The 13,816-nt window shown below is 49.4% G+C and overlaps 1 protein-coding gene across 1 annotated transcript in view; it reads left to right on the top strand.

Moving 5' to 3' along the window:
* Positions 1-13,816, top strand: part of MAP6 (microtubule associated protein 6) — a 102,450-nt gene that overhangs the window by 76,212 nt on the left and 12,422 nt on the right. The window contains exons 2-3 of the mRNA XM_055119723.1: positions 6,207-6,420; positions 9,433-9,623. Coding sequence (XP_054975698.1) covers positions 6,207-6,420; positions 9,433-9,623 — 405 coding nt within the window. The remainder of the gene's footprint in view (positions 1-6,206; positions 6,421-9,432; positions 9,624-13,816) is intronic.

Genomic DNA, 13,816 nt, shown 5'->3' with positions numbered 1-13,816 from the left:
GGGAAAGCTTGAGGAGAACTGGCAACAGGTCTTCTTTAAATGTTTGGAAGAATTCGCCAGTGAATCCATCTGGGCCTGGGCTTTTGTTTTTGGGGAGATTTTTGATCACAGTTTCAATTTCCTTAATATTAATGGGTCTATTCAGGTATTCCAAGTCTTCTTTGTTCAGTCTTGGGAGATTGTAAGAATCAAAGAATTCATCCATTTCTTTTAGGTTCTCTTGTTTTGTGGCATATAGACCTTCAAAGTAGTCTCTAATGATCTTTTGAATCTCACTGGTTTCTGTTATGGTGTCCCTCTTTTCATTTCTGATTCGATTTATTAGGGTTCTCTCTCTCTCTTTCTTTGTGAGTCTTGCTAGCGGTTTATCAGTTTTATTTATTTTCTCGAAGAACCAGCTCTTTGTTTCATTGATCTTTCTGATTGTTTTTTTGTTTCCATGTCATTAATTTCTGCTCTAATTTTTATTATTTCTTTCCTTCAGTCTGGTTTGGGTTCCTTTTTCCGGTCCTTTTCTAAGGTTTTGTTTTGGCTCTACTTCTAATTCTACTTCTCTTGCCATTTTCACCACATCTGCCATTACTTCTTCCACCAGTCTTGCATTCCTCAGCATTGTCCACAGGGCTTGAAATCAACTTCTTCAAACTCAAGTTAATGTCAATATTCAGACCCAGCTCCCATGATTCATGAACAGTCCTAATGGCATGTAGAATGACAAGCCCTTTTTCATAAGGTTTTCAGTTGACATTGCCCAGATGTCATCAAATGACTCCTTGCTCCCTGGGCTGCAGAATGGGTGTTGCATTGGAAGCATGAAAACAACATTCATGTATATCCTTTTGCTTGTCTCCTTGCACGGCCAAATCAGAGCTCTGCAATGGCCACCTACACTGCCAGCATGAAACTATATCTTGAAGGGATCTTTATTTCTGAGCAGTAGATCCAACCATCAGCTTAAACTATTCAGGAAACAGGGACTGGAGTACTAGTGCAGTGGGTAGGGTGTTTGCCTTGCACACAGAAGATCCAGGTTTCATCCCCCATCCCCCACATGGTTCCCTCCAATCAGAGCCTGCCAGAAGTGATCCCTGAGCACAGATCAGGAATAATCCCTGAGTATTCCTGGGTGTGGCCCCAAAGCAATCATCGTCATCATCATCACCATCACCAGAGGATAGAATCTGGAGAGAATAAATACAGCAAGTATGGCTCTTGCTTGGCACGCGCCAGCCCAGAGTCTATCCCCAGCACCCCATATGCTCCCCAAGCTCCACCAGGGGTGATCTCTGAGCGCAAAGCCAAGAGTAAACCCTGAACACTTCCAGGTGTGATCCGCCAGAATTAATTTAATTAGCTATTCATAAAACAGATGTGCTGCCAGAAAGGCTTGGTCTTTCTTTGACAGAACACAGACAGTGGATGTAGCATCATTCTTACGGGCTTAGGGCTTACAGGGCAGGAAATGGGTATCAGCTTTTGTTTGTTTGTCTGTTTGGGGGCCATACTGGCAGTGTGCAGGTATGACTCCTGGCTCTGTGCTCAGGGAACCATATGGGATGCCAAGGAATGAACCAGGATCAGCCACATGCAGGGCAAGCACCTTACCTGCTGTACTAGCGCTCTAGCCCAAACATTTTATTTAAATCCTCTATTTTCTGTTCAGTTTGGTTTGGTTTAGGGGTCACACACAGTGATGCTAAGTTGTCACTCCTGCCTCTACACTCAGGAATTACTTCTAAAGGTGCTCGGGGATCATATGAGATGCTGCCTAGTCAGTCATGTGCAAGGCAACTCCCTACCCACTGTGCTACCTCTCTGGCCAGGTGTCAGTTTAACTTTGGGTCATGAACTTCATTAACCCCTAGAAGAGAGTCAACCTATTCTTTGAACACTTGAGTTCAGGCATTGACTTCTCTCAGGCTGTGAAAGTCATAAATAATAGAATTTTTTCCATGGAAGTCTTATTTTATTTACCTGAAAACCTATTGCTTAGTGCAGTCGCCTTCATTGATGACCTAACGGGGTCTTCTGGATAAGCCGCTGCATGCAGCCACCACATCAGGACTTACCTCTTCCACTTGTGCTTTGTCACGACCGTATCTTCCCTGAAACCTTATGAGCCAACTTTTGCCAACTTCAGATATCTCCTATGCAGTTTCCTGACTTCTCCGCAGAATTGGGGCATTGCTTCCAGCCTCTCAACCCCCACCCCACTCATTCCCTTCTTTGCTGTCACGATGGCTGGGGAAATCACATGCACTTACTGTAGTCTTGCACACTTGGTGCACCAGAGAGCACGTTTTCACTGATGTACCTGAGAATCCACTCCAGCAGTGCTGCTGGGACTCAGCAAGTGGGATGGTGCCAGGGATCAAACTCACAGCCTCACATCTGCAAGGCAGGCACTTTACCATGTCTGGGTTCCTCTATATTAGGGGTTAAGGCAATGTTTGGGCTGCTTTGATCTTCTAACACAACCACTGATTCATTCCCCATGTCAGCAGCAAGACTGGTGTTCTTGCATTTGTGAGTTCTCTGGAAGAGCACTTTACGTTTCCCTCAGGAACTTCCCTTGGCATCCACAACCTGGCTGAATTAGTCTAGATTTTGTCAGTCTTTTTGTTTGTTTTTGTTTTTGTTTTATTTTTTGACCACACCTAGTGGTTCTCAGGGTGTACTCCTGGCTCTGCACTTAGGAATTACTCCTAGCAGTGCTTGGGGGACGATATAAGATGCCAGAGATTGAACCCAGATCAACCGCATGCAAAGCAAGTGCCCTACCTGCTGTGATATCACTCTGACTCCAGATTTGGTCAGTATTTAAAATTTTTTTATCAAATATCCATGGGATAAACCATTACAAAGCTGTTTGTGACTGAGTTTCAGTCATATAATTGTCTGACACCCACCCAAGCAGCACAGTAGACCCTCAGACAATGACTTAAGTAACATCACTGTGAGACAGAACAATGGTCACAAGTTGACTCTTATGGATCTAATATTTGATTATCCCATTTGCTTTTCTGTCATAACAAACAATATGAAGTAACTCTGTGCCGGCTAAAGTGGGAAACTGGGGACACTGGTGGAGGGAAGGGCACCTTGCTGGTGGAATTGGTCTTGCAACATTGAATGCCTGAAACAACTGTATAATGAACAACTTGGTAAATCACAGGGCTATAATAAACAAACGAACAAACAAGCAAAAAACTCGAAAGGCATAGAGTTGCCTCAGACCCACAATCTGCACCAACACACTTTATCTTCTGAATGATACACAGGGGTGCAATGGAACAAGGCAAGCCTCCAATTCTGTTCTATGAGGAAACAAAAGGGTTTTTTCCCCCACTTTGTTTAAACACTATGGGTTACAAAGTTGTTCATGATGATTTGTTCCAGGCATTCACTATTCCAGCGCCAGTCCCTCCACCCCTGTATCCTTCCCTCCACCTTTGTCTCCATTTTCCCAACCACCCCTCAAGCCTGGCCCTGTAGCAGGCCCATAATATATTTTATATTGCTTGTTACCATTAAATGGTTAATAGAATGATCAAAAAATTATTTCCATAAAAGAAAATTTGTGAAAATTGTTGTGTCTTACCATGGGGACATTAAGTCCTTGTCTGGGGGTTTACTGAGCTGTTGTTGCAAGTCTTCTGGGTTAATGTTTTTGTTAGTCAACATTGGCTGGCTTCTGTATTGCATTCCATCTGATCTGGTGTGCTCCTTCTGGGATGTCAGTGTTGTAGAGTTTGAACATGTCACATGGCTGCAAATGTGGACATGCGCTCCAGAAAACCCAGAATAAGTAACTGGGTAGTTAACTGGGCAGTTAAATATTTAACTTGGCATGGCTTCCGGGCCTTCCAGAAGTACATGGAGTTGGAGAGAGGAAACAAAGTTTGAGAGAGGGGAGAGGCCTAGTCCACAGTGAATAAAAATAGCTGTGTCAGGGCTCCAAACCTGTGTGTCCATCTTCTGGGGGCCCCTGCTAAGCCAGCCTGGGAAGGACCACACTCCATAGATGTTCGTGACCATAGATGTTCGCTACCATAGATGTTCCTGCCCCCACCACATGACTTCTCGTGATCCCACCCACAGCACAACCAGCAAAGACCTCAGTACCTGCAGGGTGCAGACACAGGATGCCCCAACTTTGCAAACTAGGTGGCCCCTTTCACAACAGCTCTGTACTTGGACCCCTGTTCTGCAGCTTGTTGGCCGTCTACATTCTGTCTCAGTAAGAGAATCAGCTGGCTAGAAACCATGACACTGCTGCAAATGAGAAAACTCATCTCCTGGCTCCCAAAATACAGAAAAATGTAGCAGATGAGGGGTCACTGGAGGGCCGGAGGGTCAGCACTAGAAGCCATTCACGCCAAGACTCGTGAACACTCTCCGACACCCATGCAGTCCCCCCACCATGTGTGCTGCTGTGACAGCTCTGTGATGCTCAGTACATGGTGTTTATTTAAGGCTCCACAGGCATCTAGACATTCCATAGATTTTTATTTAAGGAGATTAAGATGGTGAATATTCTAGCAGTAGGCACAGCAAGCCACCTGCTGTCAAAGGAATGAATTTCCCTTAAGGATTATGATAAAGGGGTTCTGCATGAGTGGTAAAAGGGCACTGCCTGTGCCCACAGGCCCCAGGATACTAGAAGAGCCCAACACATGATCTCACTGATCCCTCTCTACCCTGACTACACACAGCAGACATACAATCATGTATGTGGAAGCTATGAAATGATTTTTTAGATTAATTTTTAGACTAATTTATTATTATTATTATTATTATTACTATTACTATCATTATTATTATTATGGTTTCATGGGCTGGAGTGACAGCACAGCAGGTAGGGCATTTGCCTTGCACGCAGCCAACCTGGGTTCGGTTCCTCTGTCCCTCTTGGAGAGTCCGGCAAGCTACTGAGAGTATCTCGCCTGCACAGCAGAGCCTGGCAAGCTACCCATGGCGTATTCGATATTCCAAAAACAATAACAAGTCTCACAATGGAGACGTTACTGGTGCCCACTCGAGCAAATCGATGAGCAACAGGATGACAGTGATACAGTGATTATTATGGTTTCATACACACTGTGTTCAGGATTTAGCCTGGTTCTGTGCTCAGAGATCACTTCTGGCACTTGGGGGGCCATACATGGTGCTGAGGATTGAACCCAGATCAGTCACGTGCAATAGTACTTTCAGGCCTCTCAGCCTCATTAAAAATATATATATATATATATATATATATTCAGTTTCTGTGGTTTACAATGCTATTAATAAGGTGTGTCATACACACAATTCCAACACTGCAGCCATCTCCAGTGTATCCCTTCCCCTTCCTAAGGACATCATTGGCCACACACAGACTTGATCATATGGATTCGATTTCCCATTCTGTTGCTGCCTTTGAACCTTCGTCACTATCTAGCTGTGAATCTTTGCTTTTGTTTGTCTTTTGGTTTGGGGGCCACACCTGGCCATGCCCAGAGTTTTACTCCTGGCTCTGCACTCAGGAATCATACTTGGCAGAACTCTGAGAACCACGTGTGATGCCACAGAGTGAACCTGGGTTGGCCACTTGCAGGGCAGGCACCCACCTCATTATACTATCCCTCCAGCCCTGGTCGCATGAGTGAGATCACTCTGCCTCTGTCCCTTTCATTCTTCACTCAGCATGGTATCACCTACTTCCATCTATGTTGCTGTCAAGCGCATGACTTTCCTTTTTCTTAGCACTTCATTGTGTATATATATGTAAAACAACTTCTTGATCCATTCATCTGAAGTTGGCCATTTGGGTTGTTTCCTTATCTTAGCTACTATACTGAGTGATGGACGTAGGTACGCACATATCCTTTCGAATGAATGTTTTTGTATTTGGGAAATAGATGTCAAGAAATGGTATTTCTGGGTCATATGGTCATTTTAGATCTTGGGGAATTGAGGTCCAAAGACAAGAATCGCCTGTGCCCAATCACTGACATGGAGCTGGGAGCTCGATTTCCCTTCCCAGGTACCACCACTGCTGCCACCACCACCTCTGCCAGGGGGCAATGAGGTCTTGCATTTGTCTGGAATGACAGTGGCGCCGATGCCTCCTGCAGCCTGCCGAGCGCTGCAGGCGTGGCTTGTGTGGGAGTCCCGCTGGTGCCCCCACAGGCCCCGGCTCATGTGTGCTTTCTTGTGTCTCACAGGAATGAATTCAGAGCGTGGACCGACATCAAGCCTGTGAAGCCCATCAAGGCCAGGTCCCAGTATAGGCCCCCGGGGGATAAGATGTTTCACGAGACCAGCTACAGCGCCCAGTTCAAAGGGGAGGCCAATAAGCCGACGCCAGCTGATAATAAGGTCATTGACCGCAGGAGAATACGCAGCCTCTACAGCGAACCTTTCAAGGAATCTCCAAGGGTAAGATGTCTGGTGGGGATCCTCCAGCACAGAAGACGTTCCATTTCCTGTGGCGTAGAATCCAGAGGGTCTTTCATCAAAAAGGAAACCATTCTGGGGGCCAGGGTGATAGTACAGTGGGTAGGACAATTGCCATGCATGTGGCAAACCCAGGTTCCATCGCAGCATCCCATATGGTCCCCCGAGCACATCAGATGTGATCCCTGAGGTAAGCCAGGAGTAAGCACCTCCAGAAGTGGCCCTTCAAAAGTAGAAAAAAGAAACCATTCTGGGTGGGCCCCCATTCCTTATACCAGCAGGGGTATATTTGCTACTTTCTCCTTTTATTTCATAAACAAATGCCTGCTTTAACATTTATATAATCAAAAGAAAGAACAGATTGGCAAGTCTTCAGAGAACTAGCGTCTGATTTTGCAAAATCTAGGGAAAAAATAGTCACAGAAAAAAATCCCACACAACCCTAAATCTCCTTGTCTTGCTAAGACTGAACGTTTTTGTTGTTGTTTGGTTTGGTTTGGGAGTCACACCCAGTGGTACTCAGCACTTACTCCTGGCTCTGCTCGCAGGAATTACTCCTGGCAATGTGCAGGGTAACAAAACCAAACCCAGGTGGGCTACATGCAAGGCAAGCGCCCTATCCACTGTGCTATCACTCCAGCCCCTACTAAGATGAAGTTTTTGCCCCTAAAGCACTGCCCAGGGTTTGGGCCTCCCCCTGCCCCAGGCTCCTGACTTTTCAGCTCCAGTGACATGACACTTCACTTCATGCCACCTAAGTTTCTGGTTATTGTCCACCTTTTCTCTTTTTTTCCCTTTTTTTCTTCTTTTTGATGTTTGCACCATGCATGGTGGTGCTGTACTCAGGGATCATTCCTGGAGGTGCTCAGGGACCCTATCAGCTGCTGGGGATTGAATCTGGGTCAGCCACCTGCAAGGCCTTCCCCGCTGCTCTATCTGCACTTCCTTCCTTCCCCTTCTCGTCGAGGGACACTGTCTACCCACAGTTCTCACCCCCATGCCTCTTGCTTCAGCTCTAAAAAGTGCTCCAAGGAGCTTGATAAGCAGCTTATGAATGACATAGATTAGTGTAACTTGCATTCAGTTTAGGGACTTTGCTATAATTCCACACCTGCCCTTATCTCCATCCCAGGAGGGTTTATGTTGAAGATGAGGCTGCTAAAGCAGGATTGACTCATCCCATAGCTTAGTCTATGGTGTCCAGCCACGGGGGGTTGGTGCAAATATCAGTTCTCCTGTCTGTAATGGCAGAGAAAGACCAAGAGCCTGCACAGCCTTTTATCTGTTTTTGCCCTAAAGTCTTTCACTCAAGTCGAGCTTCCTATTGATCCCAGGACTGGTTTGCAGGTAAGGTAACTCACCATCCGGCTTTTTCTCACCATCTCCAGCAAAAGTCCCGAAGGTTCCACGTTCCATCAAACTCTCTGTTCTGGGCAAGCCGGACTCCACATGGGTCAGGGGTGATGAAATCCTGAGCTCAGCGCGTGAACGGCCTGAGCTGTGTGCCAAGTGTCCCCTGTGTGCACCATTCTCTGATGACATGGGACCCAGATGGGGCTGGCTGGGGACAAAAGAGATTCAAGGGGACCAAGAAGACTGGAAAGGTAGAGATGGGTGGGAGTGGGTGGACGGCGAGGCGACCAGGGGACCTAGAGTATCTTGCGGAGTAACTTACTTAAGTATGTATTTATTCATTTGGAGCCTCCCACATAAGGCTCGGGAGAGCCGGGAGCCCCTCCAGAGATTCTCCGCCAATCAGGCCAATGCAAGGATCTGAGGTTGTGTTGCTATTTGGACCCTACCCTGCCAGGGATTAACCGGGCCACCTGGCAGTGACCTCCAGGGGCCTCAGGAGCCACACCTGGAGGTGGTCAAGGGTCTCTAGGGCTGCATCTTGGAATACGGGGAAATGTGGGGCCAGGAACTGAACAAGGTTGGACTCAGGCCAGGCATGTGCCCTAACCCCTATACTCTGTCCCGGCCTTGATATTTAATTGACTTTTTAAAATAGGGGCTACACCTAGTGATGCCCAGGAGGCCGTACACTGTCAGGGGTTGTGTTCAAGGCCTGGACCTACAGACAGTGCCCAACCACTGCAGCTGTCTCCATGACCCAGAGTCCTTGTTGCAAGCCCTGGTGAGGGGGTAGGGGGTAGGGGATAGAGGGTGTTGTCGGTGCTCAGAAGTTGCTCCTGGCGTTGTTTGGGAGGCCCTGCAATGCTTGGGCTGGAGCCCGGGTCTCCTTCTTTTGAAGCATGCGTCAGCCTTGTCCGCTGTCTCTCCACCCGACCCAGAGGCCGTAAGAAGACAAGGCCACCTCAAAGGCATGAGGGGCAGAATTGGAGGTGGTATGGGGGTGGGGGAGGGCCGTGGTGTGGGCTTCAAAGGCTGCTCTGGGGGAGACAGGCTGGGGAGCCAGCCAGAGGGGCGGCACGGAGGCCAGGCAGCTGCAGACAGGGCTGAGAGTGGAGACGCCCCACTCCGCGGGAAGGTGAGGCTGTGCCTGTCAGAGCGCCCCCTGTAGCCAGAACAGGGGAAGGCCTGTGTGTGGTGGTAAACAGACTCTGTCCCGCTTCCCCAAGGCCCCGATGCAGGACCATGGTGTGCAATAAAGGGCAGAAGGACAGTGGGGGAACAGGGGCTGAGTCCCCAACTCTCCCTCCGCCACTGCTCAGGTACCTGCCTGAATGGGGCACCGGTGAGACGCAGCAGGGAGGGGAGTGGGAGGGTTCAGACACCACCCGGGCCCAGGTCAGGGGGCCAGCCCCCGCCGACCCGATGGACCTGCAGGTTCAGGCCAGAGGCCCCTGGTGCTTCCTGCCCGGAGCGCATCGACAAGGCCCGGCGTGAAGGAAGTCCTCAGGCTGCTCCAGGCCCAGCGTCGCCCCTACCCGGTGTGACCATCCAACTAACCCTGTTTTCTCTCCAAATCTCTCCCACCCTCCCCCTTTCTCCGTCTCTGTCTCTGTGGTCTGTCTGTCTCTCTCCGTGCAGGTGGAGAGACCCAGTGTCCAGAGTTCCAAACCAAAAAAGACCTCAGTGAGCCACAAGCCGCAGAGGAAGGCCAAAGACAAGCAGGTGGGGTCGGGCCGGGCGGCCAAGAAAAAGGGCGTCGAGGCCAGCACCGCCCCCGCCACCAAGGAGCAAAGTAAAGAGATGAACAATAAACTGGCTGAGGCGAAAGAGTAAATTTCACTGCACTTTCCTTTTCTTCTCTCCTCCTCCTCCTCCTCTTCCTCCTCCTCCTCCTCACTTTTCTTTTCTTGCTTTCATTTTTTTTTCTTCACCAACCAACAAAACAGGCCACAGAATTGGTTAGAGGCTTCTCATCTGCCTTGGTCCCGAGCGCTCCCAGCGCTCCCGGCTGTGGCCTTCCTGGCCGGAGGGGCCTGTCTCAGAGGCAGTATGGCAGGCAGGCTCCTCCGACCGCGAGAGCAGCCGGGGCCTGCGTGCTGCCTGTCCCTCCCTGGGCACCGGGGCCGGCGCTGCCGAGCCCCAGGCCGCCCCCTCCCTGGCTGCGCCTCTGCTCACGCGGGCTGCGGGCTGCTGAGAAGGATGCAGACCCGGCAGCAGCCGCAAACAGGGCCCCAGGCGCAAGGAGCATCCTGCTAAAGCTCCAGAATGTCTTAGGCCTCCCCCTCCTCCCCCTCTTCCCCATCCTCCTCCTCCTTCTCCCCGCCTCCTCCTCCTCCTCCTTTTCCTCCTCCTCTTCCTCCTTCTCCTCTCCCCCGAGGTCCGTGTCCATGGCCAGTTTTGAACTTTCCCAATCTGTAGCGAGTTATCACATGCCATGGCAGTTCCATGTGGGCTTCAGGGACTGATGATATCTGTGGCAATAGGGACAAAACAAAAGACACATAAGCCTCGGCCTCGGTCTCACTAACATGAGTTGTGTCTGTAAAGTTTAAGAAAATTCTTAGTGGTCTTTGGTGAGAAATGTTTGATAGCCTTTGATTGCTACCAATGGGCTTATCAATGGCATGCCAGGTAATAGATGCCCACCTAGACTGCCACTAGGCCAGGGGTAAGGGCTCGGTGTGTTAGGAACATTCTAGATGTCATAGGAAGATGACAGAAACCAGGGGACAGGGTTCCTCTGTTGACCCTCAGTCTAGTCAGTGCTGCCAGCTTGGCAGAGCAGCTGTTAGAAATGACTGAGGAAGAAAGTTCCAGGTGTAGGATAGTTGTACGGAGAACATGACCTTCTCGCTTCTGAGAAACACCAGGTGGGAAGGAATGGAAGTGGCCGGCCTGGCGACTTGACTCGCCCTGCCTGAACTGCTCTTGCTGTTTTTCTGAGAGGACAGAGGCTTCAGCTGAGGTAGTGGGAGTTATCTGGTGAGCAAAAGGCCAGGTGAGTCCCATGCTAAGTGACTAGCAAGCCTTCTTCACCTCGTTAACAACTAAAAGCAGCTGTCAGTGTATTATTGTATGTTGTGTGTCTGTGTGACTGAAGTCCCCTGTGGTGACAAGTACCCCCTTAGCTGTGCTAGAGTTGTATTGTAGGCAGAGAGTTGCTGTGAAAAAACCCCAGTGGTCGTGAGAGAACCCCCCAATACTTACCAGGAAAGTTAACGTTTGCGAACATAAATCCCTGTGGCGTGTATTTCTCAGTGTGCGTACCTACACACGTCCTTCTCGTCCAGACGGTTGCCACACTTTGAAATTGGTGGACTGTGGAACAAGGCCTTTTCTTGGGCCTTCTGTTCTTCTGTAACGAAAGGGTAAAGAGTGAAACTCTCAGAGTTCCTTACCTCCAGAGTCCCCTAAGGTCCTTCTGGTTTGGAGGAAGCAAAACTTCCACACAATCTCCCTTGTGTTGACCCTTCAAGCTGCAAAGTCTCTGTTTACACCCCTTTGTCACCTTGGGAAGGGCCAAGGGAGAAGTCTTGGGCGAGTCAGTTCTGCCTGGATTGTGCGGGATGGTATCTCTAAAGAGAATAGAGTGAGGGGCTTACCAGCCCGCACCCATCTTTCTTTCTTACTCAGAGCGTGGATCTGGGAAGAACAGAAGAAAGTAGAAAATATTAGTGAGCTTCAACTTGTGAGTCAAATTTTAAATCAGTCTGGAAGTGTCCAGAGTAGATCTCAGTTCCAATTCTAGATTCTTGCTAGCGAATCTTAGTATTAAGCAGGCAGCAATTTATCTAGACAACTGGTCAACCCAAGCTCTTCTTGGAGTGTGGCACTGGTCAGGCTTGTCGATGGTCACCACAACTTCTCTATAGATTTCTCCCTAGACTTCTCCAGGGATAGAAGCAGTAACTTTGCATTGCTCAGGAGAGTCTTCAAGTCAACCTTTATTTACTGAAAGCCTTGGTGCTGGCCACTGGGCTGGAGGTGGGGAGTATAGAGAAATCTCTCTCTGCAGTCACCCAGTTGGATCCATATGGCCTGCTCCTGTATCGGATTCAGTTTATGCTGCCCAAGTTGAGAATTTCCCATCCTCCTTTTAGCCTCCCTTCCGGCCCTCCCTGATCTGTTCGATGTCTTTCTCAGCCTTTGGCCTCCTCATTTTTCTCATACCCCAGCCAAGAGAAACCTGTGTATAGTTCACTCTGACTCTTGAATGTGTTGCTTCACTGGCGAGAGTGATTTCTACTGTTTACAAAGAAAATGCTACCGATTTCCTCCTAGCTTCCAAATGACTGTTTGAATCTGATCTCCATTGCATACGCCGTGATGTTGCCTTTCTGAAGGTGACCAAGCTTTCATTGCCTGTTCTGCCCACTTGGGGACCACACTTCCCTGAGGTTTCCCCAATCTTTCTGGCTAGAGAGAGAGGACTGACACTTTCCCAGTCTCTGCCTGAAAAAAATCATCCCTAACTGAAAGGGAGAAGGCTCAAAGGGCTGGCATGCACGCTTTGCATGTGGAATCCAGGTGCCTTGGGGAGCAGCCCCCAAGAATTGCCAATGTGTCCCAGTGCTAATAACAGTAACAATGTCCCCTGAAGCTGTGTGTTGGCTCCCTCAAAGCTTTTTCTTATCTGCTGGTGCTCCCATTTGGTCCATTATATCTTTGCCTCTCTAAGGCAGACAAGAAGTATCTCCAATTTTTGTGGCCTGGGTTTTGTTGTGTACCACTTATTGTCTATCTAATGTGTAGCACACACCTCTCTTGGTGCTATTTCATTTCTGCTGTTAGTAAGAAAACGAGAAAAAAATATTCATGTATAGCCAATTGATTGTGACGTGCTTGTGGTCTGTGCTTGCTCAGAAACAAACCAACCACCAACACCTTTTTTCCAATTATAAATAAATGCTGAAGACGAACCCCACGTTCTTGATCTTCTTTCCTTGGTAAAGCCCAGCTGAGTAGGTGAAGGAAGCAACCTTTGAGCCACTCTGCACGAGATGAGCTGTGCCCTACAGTTTTCTGGGGTTCTCCATAATGCAGCCTGACTCTTTGAGGTTGACTCCCCGATACTAATTGCGAGCATTCAGAGCTAAGTGTTGAGAGAGGCGAAGATGGACCGGGAGACCTGCTGGCCAACAAGGTAGTGTAACGTTTGGATGCTGTGTTGCTGGGATGAGTGACCACCTGTGCCAGCGTCGTTCCGCCACCTGGAAGCCTGGGCCCTGCTGCTCAGCCCCATCCTGTTAACCAGCAGGACCATGGGTGCGGCAGAGGTGCCGCCTGATCCAAATTAGTTCTGGCTATTTGGGAGGGGTTCACCTATTCCCTGGGTCTGTGCATGCCTAACTTGGGGGTGTAAAGGCAGTCAAAAGAGAGGCCAAAACAGGGTAGTATTGTACCAGGGAGGATATGGCATCATACCAGCGATGACAGATTTCTTCCTCCTGGGTGGGGGTTAAAGATTTCAGGGCAGGACCATCTAAAGAAAGTGGGAGGTTGCTGGCAGGGTGGAGAGAGACAGGCTGGAACCTCCAGTCTTGGGTCAAGCTCACCCTCTATGCACCTGCTGCTAATGTGGGAGACCAGAGTCTGTACCTTTATGGGGGACCCCTCCCCCACCCTTCTTCCTCCTCTTTGACCCAATACCTATGATGTGCCAGGGACTGCATGAGCCCTAGGGGAAACCAGGATGACAGGTCGCAGTGCGGCATGAAGGAGGAGGCCCTTCTCGCTGGTTCTGTGGATCAGCGAGAAGCATCAGAGTCTGGGTAGGTGGAGCCCAGCAGGGCAGAGCAGAGGCACAGGCATTCCAGACAGGAAGTGGCACAGCCAGGCTGCAGAGGGGTCACACCAGGTGAGCTCAGGTCCAAGAGGTGGGGGGGCGGGGGGAATCATTCGCTCCGGCAGGTCAGAGGGGGCCGAGCTGGGTCATGACAGGGCTGGCGGGGGCCTCCACTCCATACACCAGACTGCACCCTGCCTTTGCATGCTCCCTGCCATCCTGCTTCTCAGCCTCGCT

This window comes from Sorex araneus, chromosome X (genome assembly GCF_027595985.1).
Source record: "Sorex araneus isolate mSorAra2 chromosome X, mSorAra2.pri, whole genome shotgun sequence".
Classification (NCBI taxonomy): domain Eukaryota; kingdom Metazoa; phylum Chordata; class Mammalia; order Eulipotyphla; family Soricidae; genus Sorex; species Sorex araneus.
Note: the sequence above shows the minus strand (reverse complement) of the source record. Positions and strands in the feature narration are given on the sequence as shown.